At 33.7% G+C, this 14,913-nt stretch overlaps 1 protein-coding gene across 1 annotated transcript; it reads right to left on the reverse strand.

Annotated features, from left to right (window-relative positions):
• Positions 1-12,689: 12,689 nt before the first annotated feature.
• On the reverse strand, positions 12,690-14,134 carry LOC132033236 (uncharacterized). Its single transcript, XM_059423150.1, has one exon. The coding sequence runs from the start codon at positions 14,010-14,012 to the stop codon at positions 13,065-13,067; it is 948 nt and encodes a 315-aa protein (XP_059279133.1). The 5' UTR covers positions 14,013-14,134; the 3' UTR covers positions 12,690-13,064.
• Positions 14,135-14,913: the final 779 nt, after the last annotated feature.

Raw genomic sequence — 14,913 nt, forward strand, 5'->3', positions numbered from 1 at the left:
TAACAATAATACCAACATTAACCACAATATTATCAATACCAATATATTCCATAAAATATCCCACACGACATTTGTCCAATTTTTCCACCAACAAATCCACTATACAATTATTCAACAACTCTACTTCCGTAAATAAACTTATATCCATATCAATAAGGAGATATTCTTACCTTATTCTCGCTAGTACCATGATATCTCCAATATTTGCCTTGAATTCCAACCAAGATTCACCGCAATACGATAGTATAATCGCAACTACGCGCTGTCCGAACTTAAATCCGGAGATTATACTTAATTCGCGTTAAAATTTAGTGGAGGGAAGGTTGGGAGAACTCTCTAGAAAGTTTGGGAGATTTTGAGAGGTGTTGGGAACTTATTCGAATTGCGCAGTTTATTTTTCTCAATCTTCTTTTTATTTAGAAATACTTGTTTTCTTCGATTCTACATATCCTTCTTATATTGCACCGATATTTCATACCTTCGTCTCCTTGAAGTTTAATTTACTCTTATTCTTCCCCTTTTAGATATTCTTAAGACTAGTCATATTGCAGTATCCTTTGCTTTCCATAGCAGTTGAATTAAACTTTGCGGTATTAGCTTAACAATGAAATTTTTCGCTTAATTCCTCTTTCCATTATTTGGACTTCCTGTATTTGTGCTTGCTGACTGTAGTTCTTGTACTTATATCAAACATCCCAAATCTATTCCTTAATGATTTCTTTCCTTCAACTTACCTTTCAAGTTTCTAATTCCTTAGTTCGGCTAATAAATTAGGGATGAACTCTTAACTAAGGGTCTTTGTCTAAATCGCTTCATTCTTTTCTTGTCTATAAATCGCTTTTAAGGGAAGTTATTTTTGTCACGAGGGCTCATTGTCACCATCTTGTTTCGACCAAACGCAATATCCTTTGATCATTTCCTTTGGGATTCTCCCTTTATTTTTGACCTTTGCCTAACTCTCACTTGATAAGTCTAACACACTTATCTGTTGTTTTGGTTTGTCAGTCAAGCGAATCTCTTAATTCCTTAAATATCCATCTCCTTTATCTATATCCTCGAATCCTTTTCTTGCGATCTTATCTCCGTCTACTTTCATGACTTCTCCTTGCATTTCCTTAGCTCATCTTGCTTCATAGCTCCCTATTACTTTTCGATTGCCGCCTTTTCAGGTGTCATAATTCCTCCAATACCTTATCTAGTCAATCCTTGTCTTCGTCATGAAATGCCTATAAAGTGCATCCTGTCATTTACTTGTCATTTCCCTTTATGATACCCTAGCTTGCTCGTATGTATGTCTATTCCTCATATTTTCGTCCTGTTTCCTTTGTAATCGTATCTCTATTCCAAGTCCACTGTCTTATGCCATCACTATCTATCTTTGGCCAACTTTACTAATTTATTAAACTTCCTCTTATCGTCGATGGTCACATAACTTTCTTTAATCAATTCGTAACTGCACTTTCTCGTACTTCTGTCCTCAAGGTCCTCCTTGATTTCTTTTACTCTTAAAGTGCTCTTTTCGTCTACCACTTAATAATATCACTTAATAATATCTACACATGAGTACAAACCCATCTTGATATATATATATATATATTACTTTGGGTGAAACTTTCCCATACTCGTTAACTTCCTTCTCCATATCAGTATTTCTTTGTTACCTCAACCAATCTAATCTATAAATTATAATATCGTATTTGAGTTCCTGATGCCAACTTTCCTTATATTTCCAACAGGTCTCAATCCCCCGAAATCCCGGATGTAATTCATTCCAGTTTCTTTAACTGCTAATCATTTTCCCCTCCAAGGTTCATCTTTTAAATTAAATTAAAATCTTTCTAAAACCTCTCTTTGAAAGCGCCTTATAGTTGTTCCTTCAATCATGACTTATCAAACGGCTGATGGTCATATTTTTCCTTTACTCTTTCTCTATAAACATGCAAATAATTCAATTTATAAAAAATTTGATAGAATTTCCTCTATAATTCTTACTACCTCATTCCTGTACACAGCCCAGAAAACACATCTAATGCTCCACAGGGCAATCGCAAATACCCATAATATCTTGCTCAAGTTTTTATATCGACGTCTATCCATATTAAATAAACAGGAAACATACCTTTCGAATGAACAACTTTAATTCTCAGCAATTGCATCGTAGCGGCATAATCATCTGCTTATCCACCATCAAAACATTTAGGATTAGAATCAGGGACATCACATCTCATAATTTAGCTCCACGACACGATCTAAGATGAGAAAGAAGGGTCAATCATTCCTAAATGCCTTGCAGCCTCCTGTTCATCATCATATAACCTATCTCATCTCTTTCTCATAAGGAGCTATTAAGACTCATTAGCTTTCGACATATTGGGATGTAAGAAAGTCATGGAAATCTATGTAGGACCGCAATATAGGAGTCATGCCTTTGAAATAAAGGAGATAGCCTTACATACCTTTACGTCTTCTCAATGACCAAACGTTCTCCTTCCAAGCTCACGACTCTACATTCAAGAGAATTCGTACTACTAAATTTCAAGATTTGGGTAGCATTTCCTTTGTTTCTACAACTTTCTCCATATAGTAAACAACTCCCAAAGGTCAATAACAATATCCATAATATCATAACCAATAGACCTCTTCAAGTTAAACATTGTTCAATTCTCAAAATTCCCTTTGAAAGTCATCCATGACCATAACTACAACATAACATCATATTCATTCTCATATAATACTTATTTAACATCATTTGTATTATCCAAATCAAGATTATACTCATGGCATATCAAGAATCATGATTCATGTCAAGTTACTATTCAAGAATACCACTATTTTCACATTTGAGCTTCATATTCTACTTTCTTCCTTAATCCAAGTCATTCAACCACTCAATACTCTTAATAAAATAAAATGAATATAACACTCACCTTTAATGATATAGAAATGAGCTTTGGATGAAGATACTTCACTTGAAGAAAAATCCAACTTCAATATCAAGGAAATTCCTAGCTTCCATCAACCCTAACGAGCATCCATACACTTAATACACTTGATTCTTGGTGATTAATCCTTGATTTATCTTGGATATGTGTTTATATGGTGTATGGAATATTCTAGAGGCTTTAAGAGTGGCGGAGAAGGTGAAAAATGAAAAATTAGAACTTGGGTCATATATTTATAGGTGGAGAAAATCTGACCCGATTGTGTTATACGACCACTTATACGGTCCGTATAAGTGACTGTATAATACTACCAAGAACTGAGCTTCTCTGGTTAGGTTATACAGACCCTTATACGGACTGTATAAGTGGTCGTATAACTCCATTTTTTTTCGAAGTTGTTCTTGTTGATTCGTTTGGTCTCCAATCCTTATGGAACCTTCTAGGCACTTGTTTAACATTTCATCAACAATCTAAGTATCCTTATAACTCATCCTCAACACCTTTCTAAATAATCGTTAGCTCTATAATTACAAAACCTTTCCCAAACACAACTTATACTTTGCTTTCCTTTGACGAACTCTCTTCCCTTGCCTCAAATGTCTTTGGAATCTTAAATAGAATTATTAAATACCCTTTATTACTTGTAGGGACTTCATGTACACCTTAACTTGCGTTAGTCTAATCACCGCACGATAACGCGAAATGTCCTAGGTGTAACATTCTTAAATCAAATCCTAGAAATTAGGGTTCTTGTTAATTTGGAGTTTTTATGTAATTAGTTGAAATTGAGATACCATTTGGGACTAGTACTTCATGTGATTAAGTATAATGACTAATACGACTATGGGTAAAGTAATTTCATTCTTAATTTCCCGTTTTGCCTCGTGACTCGTTAGGGGTACTTTGGGTAGTTTGAGTAACTTTTCCCGAATTGATTCCTTGTTCGATTAGTTGGTTGTTGTGGTCACTTACTTACTTAGCGGTGTTATTTACTAGACTACCATCGTTCAGAGGTGCGCGAAAACAAAAGGCTAGTGTGGACTAGTTTATGGCTCCTGTTCTGCATTCGATGTAGGTTACAACTTATCTTAGTTAGACTTTGATTAGCAAACGTATATATTGTGTAGAATTGACGGGAAAAAGCATAATTAGTTCTTCGGACATGATGTCTGGTTGGATATTACCTAGGTTGGTATGCCTTCTGACTATGTGGGCTTGTCGCCGTTATTTACGCATTGTGATAATGTATTTGTATTCATACTGTAGTGATTCAGGATGGATTATATTCTCGTTGTGTTATGGAAATGGTAGTTGATACATTTCATCGAATTCTTGATGTCTTGTGAAAGTGATTTGGCTTATGATATAGTAATTCTTATAGTACGTTTACGTTGCATTGCATCATATGATTACTCATTCATGACATATACATCTCATGCATGGAGGAAAGAGGTTCGAAAATGATTGATGAAAGACTTATGCTGACTATGAAAGGTTTTGACATACTTTTGATGAGATATGATAAAGAACCTCCATCGGCAAAGATCCGGAAACTCATTACCGTTGGGCAAAGATCCGAAACGAGTGGTACATGGACACCATGGGTCCCCCGCATGTCATGACTATTGTGCGAACAATGCCTTTAGCATGTGTGTACATGTTACTTGCATTGGCCACTGCAGCTCATTCCATCGCATACATTCATTGCATTACATATGTTATTATCTATTGATTTTGTTGTGATGGTATTGTGTTAGTTCGAGAGTTATTGAGACTTGAAAGATTGGTGGTTTAGAAGCTTCACCTTAGGCTATGATTCGGTTGGTGATATTCTGTAACTCGAGTGATTATTATGTGCCTATCTGCTTATTTTGTTGATTTTATGCTTATATGCGTGAATTAATCTTAGCTTTTATTATGATGCTTACTCGCACGCGTTGTTTGTAATCGACGTTACCGTACTACACTTCTTTTTGGGGTATAGGGTTTGAGACAGGATCCACGCCAGGCCTTCGTGAGTGACCCTGAGGCAGTTTCATTGGAGACTTAGGGCGACCCACTGCGCATCTGCAGCCCGAGTTTCCATTCTTCATTGTATCTGTCTTTTACTTTCGGGATGATTTCTTATCATGTATGAGTCTTGTATGGCAATCTTTAGAGATTTGTACTTATTGATTTAGACTTGTGTATCGAGCAGTAGCACTTGTATTGATATAAACCAGATCCTTGGGGTGTCGCTTGTATTTCCTCACTTAGTAATTATCTATGATATTGAGATTGCGTTTATTATTTCGTATCCACATGTGATAACTAAAAATGGTTAAATAAAGGGAAGAGTTCGCCTACGTATGGGATGGAGTAAGTGCCCGCACGATTCGTAATTTGGGTCGTGACAATCTCGATTAAATATTAATATTTTCTGAAGGTACGAAAGTAATGGGAGTATGAACGAATTTTTTTTTTTATTTGAGAGGGCATGCGTGATCTTTTCCCCAGATTAAACTGCATCAAATAGAAGAAAGAGCCCATGAAAATATTGGATAATGATACTGGCCCTCACTACATATATCTGCTCGACCTGGATGATATTGGATAAAGATTCAGGGGTTACCAGCCAACAACTCCCGCAGCCGAAACGGAGAACGACATAATAGTCCATAAAAATATAATTTGTCCAATATATTCAAATTCTTGTGTATTAATTCCTTCTTCATTAACTTAGCTCATTGTAAGTGGCCGAATTTAACTCATGTAAAAGTTGAGCTAATGTGTAGCATAAATTGACTCACGGAAAATGTTTTAAAATATTTTAATTTTTAATTTAATATGTTATATATAAACATAATTAAGAACTTATTGGATATTAAACATGTAGAAAACAAACAGAGTGCAAACTTGGTAAAAGTTGGTGAGTAATTGAGCTATTGTTTAATTCATTTTGACACAACCAGTTTAAGTCTAAGAAACCTTTGATGGGTAAAAGATCCATCCATTTTAACAGACCCAAATTCAATTTTACTTGCCCATTCGATGCCCCTAATCATAATTTAGATGCATTCTTTGAATGAAGATGAAACACAAAAAAGTATGTAATTTTTGAATTTTTTATCTAAAACAAATTTAAATATTTTTATGACTATAAATCATCTCATTAAGAGAAATATATTTTTTATAATTTAATTAATTTGAAATATGGAAAACTATAGTTTTTTTAATTAGATGACCTGGAGAAATATTCGCGTAATTTAGAAGAGATAGCCCAAACAAAATATTTTTTAAGATCCTTTTTTAGTCTATTGTCAAAGTGAATTCGATGATTCCTGACTACACAAATTTTTAAGGCTTATTTTGAACCACAGTTTGGAGACTGTTTGGAAAGCCAGTGTAATGGAATTGGGTATAATTGGATGTAATTAACTCCTGTAAACACTCTCCAACAGCTGAGTGTAGTGTAATTATTGGTGTAATACACCCCGTAATTACGTGGTTACTTTTTAGTTTGTTTATTTTTTAATTTAATTTCTTTTTGTTTTTTAATTTATTTTTTATTTCTATTATTTTAATTTTTTTGATTTTTAATATTTTTTATTTCTATTATTTTAATTTCTTTTTTATTTTTACTTTTTAATTATTTTTATTTTTTAAAATGTATTTTTTCTTTTTATAGTATTTATTTTTCATTTTTCTTCTCATTCCCAAACCTTCTCGTTGTTTACGTAATTCTCCGTATTTTTTTATTTTATTTACGTGTTATTATTCTAATATTTGAAACTACACCTCTTAATATTGAAGAATGAGTCATTAACAAACTTGACATATCAGTTGACGTTATTAAAGTAGAATTTCATCATTGTGAATGAGGTTATAGACTCCTTTCTTTTGAATTATTTACTTAAGCTTACGTCGAAACCCATGTTGGAATTTGACAAGAGTATTATGTTGAACTTTTCTTTTGGATTTTGAATTTAGGTTATATTTTCAATTTTAAGTTATTTTTGCTTTCACATTACATTGTTTATTTTTAACTTACATTTGATGGATTTTTTTTGTCAAACATTTGAATAATGTTATGTCATTATATTTATTAATATTATTTTTTTATCAAACATCCAATCCATGATGTTCTCACAAAAAAAGTCTTCTTTTAAGTTTTATAATTAATTAAAATTAAATATTAATTTGAAAAATATATATTAATTATTTTTGTTACAATATTAATTACATATATATGATTATTAATTAATATATTTTCAAGAAACAATGTGTTATTAAATAGGTAATTTAATATCATTTATAAAGGCAATATTTTTAAATATTAATTTTAAATTTTTTTATAATTAAATTTTTATTTTTAAATTAAATGGCAGCATTTGTGAATTACACTTGTACACTAAAACAACTTAAATAAAACAGAATTAATTCTTAGTAATATAGTAATCTTAAATGTAGTCTTTAGTCATTAAATGAGATTAAAATTAACTTGCCCTCTGAACACAACACATATCAATTACCTCCATGCTGTCTCTCATTACGCCCACGCCGCAACCAAGCACATGCTACACCCCATTGCGTGATACACGTACTCACCTCTCAAGTACACTCATCGCCATATATAGCCTTCTTGACCGCAACATATGACCAGTGTCCTCCCTCTTTTTTAAGGTCTTGAGGTGCCATTACAAAATGTGCCAATGCCGTAATAGGCACATGTATATAGCGGCACATGCATGCAACACGTGCCAATGAACGACACTTGCAAAAGAATGGCTCACCCTGTCGCTATACTTTGGAATCCGCCATTGCTACGTCTATCACCTTCTTACCAAATTAGGAAGTCAAGCATATAGCCTTAGAGTCAGAGCCGTGGCCTATCAAGACAGGGTTTATGAACATGACATTTGGCCAAAGTAGGTCAGTTTTTGCCAACTATATTTCCGTAGGAAGTGTGTAAAAGAGAAAAAGTTCCATAGAAAGCCGAATTTTGGAAATTGGGATTAATTCTAACCACTGCTTACATCTTACTACTTGTAATGCTCATTGGTGCGACACGTTATGATACTCATCAACTCTGCCCTCATTCCATTGGTATTTCACACTGTCGATATATATATAATATAATTAACTAGGAAGACATCGTTATTTTCTTTAAAAATCTTTCGAAGATTTAGATAACGTAAAACAAAAATATAATTGTTTTTTCTGAATCAGCACCTTCTCATGATTGGATAGGTGTGAAGTGTTTTGAAGTTAAAGTACAATACCGAGCTAGAGACGTGAGAAGATGCAGAATCAAAGAGTCCGGGAACTGCTTGAATTCGTTCTTAGGTTGGAAGACAGAGGTCACGAGATTATAATCCGATGAACAATAAATAAATTGAGATATGATCTTCACTGAGATGTCACGTTACACCCCTATAAATTATGTGCGAAAATAAAAGCAAAGATAAGTCTTTACATCAAAATTATTGAATTGGCATGCAAATGACATCTCATTAGTCTTTTACACGTTGATACGTCGGATCCCAACAGAGAAACACCATTTAATTCGAACTTCAAAATAAAATCCCACACGATGGCCTATATATCTTGAAAAAATGAAATTAGTTTCGATGATTACAATGAGTCCCATTTCGATAACATGTATCTTGCAGAAACATAGCCTGCTTGGTGCCTTTAACTACCAATACTTTGGGAAATTAACGACGTGAACGCCTAAACAATTTCTCTTTCCACCCAACATGTATATAAAGCGTATCGTCCACTAGAGAAAAAAATATATACCACAATATTTCAAACCACGGTAATTCGGGAGAAGGAGAATTGCACTAAGCAAAACAGTCAATGGGGACACTTGACGGGAAAAGCATAGACTGAATAAAATTCTCTCATGGGGAATTTCAATTGCAAAAGAGAAACAGGTAGAAAGATACTCCATATTCAATCTATCGTCTCCTAAATAATACATAATTCGACTAATTTGGTGTAAAGATTCCCAAAAGTTGACATGTTTTATTCATCAATCTTACTTACCTCCTTTATTTGTTTAATAATCGTAACACTTCAAATACTAACTAATTCTAGTTACCCATATATTTAGCTTTTCTATAATTCAAATAATTTCAAAGGACGTTTGATGCGTGAGCGTGTACTATATCAACTACATTGTATTAATCTGATGTGTTAAAAAATAATCTAAAACACCATTTGCTTTTATGTTTTGTCATTCAAAACGGCTATTTTCTTGTCTCTAGTATCATTTTCTTTTATTATTTTCTTTCGAGGGATTAAAGATCATAAAAGAATTAAGTATAAGAGTAATTAAAATCAATTATTAGTTAAAGAAGTGATGACTAAAAATCCAAGTACAAAGAGTAATTAGGACCACAATATAATTCAAGGGACTGAACAAAATGCGTCCCACTTTAGAAAAATCTTTTGGTAGTCTGCCGTACGTTGATCAATATTATTAAACCACAGAAATTCCACTTCGCTTCAATTGGAATAGATTTCTTTACCAAAGGTCATTAACATACGTTTTCTTACCAGGAACAATCCGTTCATTTTGCTCTCTGGTCTCCTCATCGTCATATTAGGCTTTTTTTTCCCGTTCTATTGTAGTAATTCTCGATCGCTGTACCTTTTGTTTTTATTTTTTGTTATTATTTGGAAACATTTTTGGAGTCGATGAACTTCAAGTCTTTATTTTAAGCATAATAAAAAGGTTTTATGGTCACAACCCAGACCAATTAATGTTACCACATGTTCGAGACAACGAATTTTCTTCAAAAGTTCTGTAAGCTCAACAAAATGATGGCTAGTCATAATGGTTGATTATTAGACCATGGTATTTGATTTGCCAAATACATCATTATTGTGTACTCTTTCATATATATATAGCTCAACCCAATTTTGTTTTTAACCTTATTTTTTTTTTTTTTTTTGAAATGGAAATACCTAACTAACCTAAATATAATAAGAATTTCCCCCCTTGATAGTGGTATATGTTGTATATGTAAATCCTAGATGTGAAAATATATCGAATTTGAAAAAGAGTCAGAAGAAATGGTTCGAGCCTCTTATTTTGATTTCTCAAACCGAGAGATTCATGAATTGGGAACTACAAGAAAATATGGAATTAGCGACGGCCAAAATTTCATAGCTAACAGCAAAATGCCATGCTAATCTCATTTAGCTACGGATTGGAGACGAATTGTAAGAAAATCTAATTGGCGAGGAACTATTTAGCTACGGATTAGTTAGGAATTACGGACAAATGTCGTAGCTAATTCCATGTTAGATCATTTATGTTTTATAGTTGACATCGAGTCTTAGCTATATACCAAATAAATTAAATTGGAACGAGTCAAACCATAAACAAACAAATTGAAACAAACTACTGATTGTGCAAAAGAACTAAAGAAATCCAGCTAAACAAAGATCAAAAAGATATCTAAGTTAGAAACACAGCTGAGCACATAGCACAGGCCACTATGAACGCCTAACCATTCTCTTTCCACCCAACATGTATAGAAAGCGCATCGTCCACTAGAGAAAAAAAAAAATATACCACAATATTTCAAACCACAGTAATTCGGGAGAACGAGAATTGCACTAAGCAAAACAGTCAATGGGGACACTAGGACTGGAAAAGCATAGACTGACAATAAAATCGCTCTCTCATTGGGAATTCTGCAATTGCAAAAGAAAAACAGGTAGAAAGGCACTCCATATTCAATCTATCCTCTCCTAGTAATATTACATAATTAGACTAATTAGGTGTAAAAGATTCCCTATATTTGACATGTTTTATTCATCAATCTTAATTACCTCATGAATTTTTTTTAATAGTCGTTACACTTCAAATAATACATAACTAGTTCTACTTACCGCTATAATTAGGTTTTCTATAATTCAAATAATTTCAAATAACCTTTGATGTGTGAACTTGTTAATAATAACTAGTTCTACTTACCCCTATAATTAGGTTTTCTATAATTCAGATAATTTCAAATAACCTTTGATGTGTGAGTGTACAATAATCTGATAAGTTAAAAAGAAAAAAAAAATGTACAACGCTAAAAAGAAAAAATAAAATGTACAACGCTATTTGCTTTTATTTTTAGTCAGTCATACAACTATTTCATTGTCCCATTAAAATATAGTATCATTTTTTAAAATTGTTTCTCTTCTAGGGATTAACGATGTATTTGCTTTTACTTTTAGTCACTCAAACAACTATTTCATCGTCTCATTAAAATATAGTATCATTTTTTAAAACTGTTTTCTTTCGAGAGATTAACGATTATAGAAAAATTAAGTATATGAGTAATTTGAATGAATTATTATTTGAAGGAGTAATTAAGACCAAAATATAACTCGACAATGTGAACAAAATGCGTCAACTTTAGAGAATGTCAACTTTAGAGAAATCTTTTGTATTCTGCCGTACGTTGATCAATATTGTTAAACCACAGAAATTCCACTTGGTGTTCATTTCTTTCGAGAGATAAAAACCATAACCAAACCAATTTATTTGTTTTTTAAATGTCTAAAACCATAACCAAACCAAGTAAAATAATATGAGATTTTTAATTTGAATGACAATTCAAATATTCTCTCTCTACATTCTTCAAATTTGAAGGCTAAGTTATTAAGACCAATGTAAAATGAAAAAAATATTTTTTTACTTTTTACCCTTACTACGACGACATATTCTTTTAAGAACTTAAAAATAAGTAGACCAAAATTAAATTAATAATTAAAAGATATAAAATATCTTTAATTATTTATGAAAAGTTAATATTATACATATAATAATTATAAATTTTATGTATATAATTATCGGTTCGGCGTTATTTATTCGTATAACCATAACCAAACCAAATATTTTTAATTTAAAACCAAACCAAACCAAATCAAACCAAATGTCGGTTTTTTTATTCGGTTTAGTTAAAATTTGGTTTTAACCACCTCGTAACCGCGAAACCTAATTCCACTTCGCCTCAATTGGAATAGATTTCTTTACCAAAGGTCTTATTACCATATTTTCCCTACCAGGAACAACACGCTCATTTTGATCTCTGGTCTCCACTATCTTATCATCATCGTCATATTAGTTTTTTTTTTTTTTTCCCGTTCTATTGTTGTAATTCTTGATCGCTGCCCCTTTTTTATTTTAAGCATAATAAAAAGGTTTTATGGTCACAACCCAGACCAATTAATGTTATCACATGCAGAGACTGATACAAGATTTGATGTTAGGCGAATTCAAAATTTGAAACTCGTTTGAAACTTTTGAATTTCAAACAGCAGTATCTATTGTTACTAAATTCTCAGCTCAAATGCTCAAATTCTTATATGTTTAAAGAATTTCACATTATAAAATAAATATAAGGTTGGTTCACCGAACCCCCACCCAGTGGTGTGAATCCGCCCCCGAGACAACATGTTCGAGACAACGAACGAACTTTCTTCAAAAGTTCTGTAATCTCACCAAAATGATGGCCGGCATATGGAGATCATTTATGTTTTATATATAGTTGACATCGAGTCTTAGCTACATACCAAATAAATTAAATTGGAACGAGTCAAACCATACACAAACAAATTGAAACAATTCAAGACTACTGATCGTGCAAAAGAACTAAAGAAATTCAGCTAAACGAAGATCAAAAAGATAAACTTAAGTTAGAAACACAGCTGAGCACAAAGCCCAGCTCAGTTTAGTTACAAGATCACTTGCAAAGCCCAGCTCAGTTTAGTTACAAGATCACTTGCTTCCATTCAAATTAATACTACTAGCTCTACTCGAACAAATCCCTAATCAACATCTCCTCCGAAGAACGAGAGTCGCCTCAACAGTTCCATAAACCACACAGCTAGCATAAGTAAATCTTCCACCAAACCACCTTGCAAAAACAAGACAAAATAAAAGCTAGAACCGCATCGACCCACCTAAAAAAGAAAAGAAAAAAAAGTTCTAAAGATATTCACAATTTTCTTTGGATAGAGAAGCATGCAGTGCATGCTCTATACGTACACAAGTACAAGGTGGCAGTATTATTAGTGGCTGTCTCATAGATTTACTTCTTTACCCTTTAGATTGAGCTGATATTACTTCACCTACCGGCCCAACGAGAGTGCTGCTTTTGTATCCAACCTCCATGCATATCCTCCACCATCCATTCTCCACACATCACACGGCAGAATCAATGAATTCTTCTCCTTCCCACATCTCACCACCCTCACTCGACACGTAAACGCCGCCGTGGTTTTGTTATCCGGCAGCTGTATATCATCCTTCATCACCAACCAAACCACCACTTCCCCTGCACCTCCATCACCAACCATCTCTTTGTACGCCTTGTTGGCCCACCTAACTCTGTTTAGACTGTCTGATACAAACCCTGGACAGGTGTCCCGTTCAAGATTTACCAGTTTTTCCTCATCTGTACGTCCTAACCCATACCCTTCCACCCACGCGTCAGTCACGCTTTCCACTTTTACCCATGACCCCACAACCCTTAATGGCTGAGGAAACATACCAACCCCTCCGTAACCTTGCTGAAACTGACCATTAATATCATTATTATTATTATTATTATTATTCCCTTGGTTACCACCAAAACTCAACCAGATCGGAGCAGATTTTTCAGCTTTTTTCACTGAATGATCTCTTGGGGAACCCTTTCTTTCAGGAGTCTCAGATAACAAAGGCAGCGTCACGACAGTTTCCGTCCCACCAGACACAGTTTTGCCACTGGACTCATTTTCTTCAGGCGACGGTGCTTTCCTTTTCCTACCAGTAGGACTACGACTTCCACTACAAGATCTCTTGTTAGAACTACTAGTAGTGTTTTTATTATTATCTTTAACGTACTTTCGCTTCCACCGTCCAGTACGAACAGGAACCTCACTTTTTTGTGGCGGAGTAGAAGCGCCAGAAACAGAACCATCAGCTGTTGGTTTTGGAGCGATAGGTCTGAATCTGAGCATTATCCTGTCCACCTTTGACATATCGTACGCACCCCCTGCGTACCTAGCAATACAACACCCTCCTCTACCATCCATTTGTTCTTTTCTTCACAGGAGAAAATAAGTTATATATATCTGTTGATTTGGGATTTCTTGTTATTAATGTTTCAAAGAGAGAAGAAAGGTGAAAACTTTGAATGCAATGAAGAGTTAAAGGTGAGGTGGTGATTTTATAAGTGGGAAGAAAGAAGAGAGGACGCGTGTGAGGGGTGAATAACACGTGGGAGAAGAGAGGTGAAACAGCACAGAGAGCTGATTGGTTAATATTATAACGTGGCGCTATGTTAAGGTGAGCCCCACGTGAAAGAACCTATCGGTTTGAGGGTTTGGGTTGGGCCCCATGTTGTAGCCAATGAGAATGGAGAGAGTGTTAAGTATGGCATCAAAAGAGGGGCACGTAGGCCTTTGGGGGTGTCTTGTAGGACGTGTATGGTGGAGGGTTTTCCAGAAGGAAGAAGAATACGTGGTCCAATTGTTATAGAATCGCCTTAGACACTCTCTATCGATTGCACCACGTGGATGGTAGATACGACTAGCAATATTGATGGTTTCAAAGGTCTGATATTTTGACGACAGAAATGGACCAATGTTAGGAAAATACTAATGGGGTCTTTGTTTGAGTTATTTTGGTTTTAAAATATCGGTTGCTTTATACTCCCTCCGTTTCAATTTATGTGAACCCATTTAACTGGGCACGATATTTAAAAAAGAGGGAAAATTTTTAAAACTTGTGATTCAAAATAAGTCTTGAATATTTGTGTGGCTGTATGTCATTTCATAAAGTAAATTTATTTTCAAATTAAGAAAAAAATCATTTATTTTAGCACGGACTAAAAAAGAAATAATTTCATATAAATTGAAATAGAGGGAGTATCATATTTGATATTTGGTATTAAAAGTTTACTTAAGTTATGGAGATTTAGAATATTGAAAATCA

Source organism: Lycium ferocissimum, chromosome 10, assembly GCF_029784015.1.
Source record: "Lycium ferocissimum isolate CSIRO_LF1 chromosome 10, AGI_CSIRO_Lferr_CH_V1, whole genome shotgun sequence".
In the NCBI taxonomy this organism is placed as follows: domain Eukaryota; kingdom Viridiplantae; phylum Streptophyta; class Magnoliopsida; order Solanales; family Solanaceae; genus Lycium; species Lycium ferocissimum.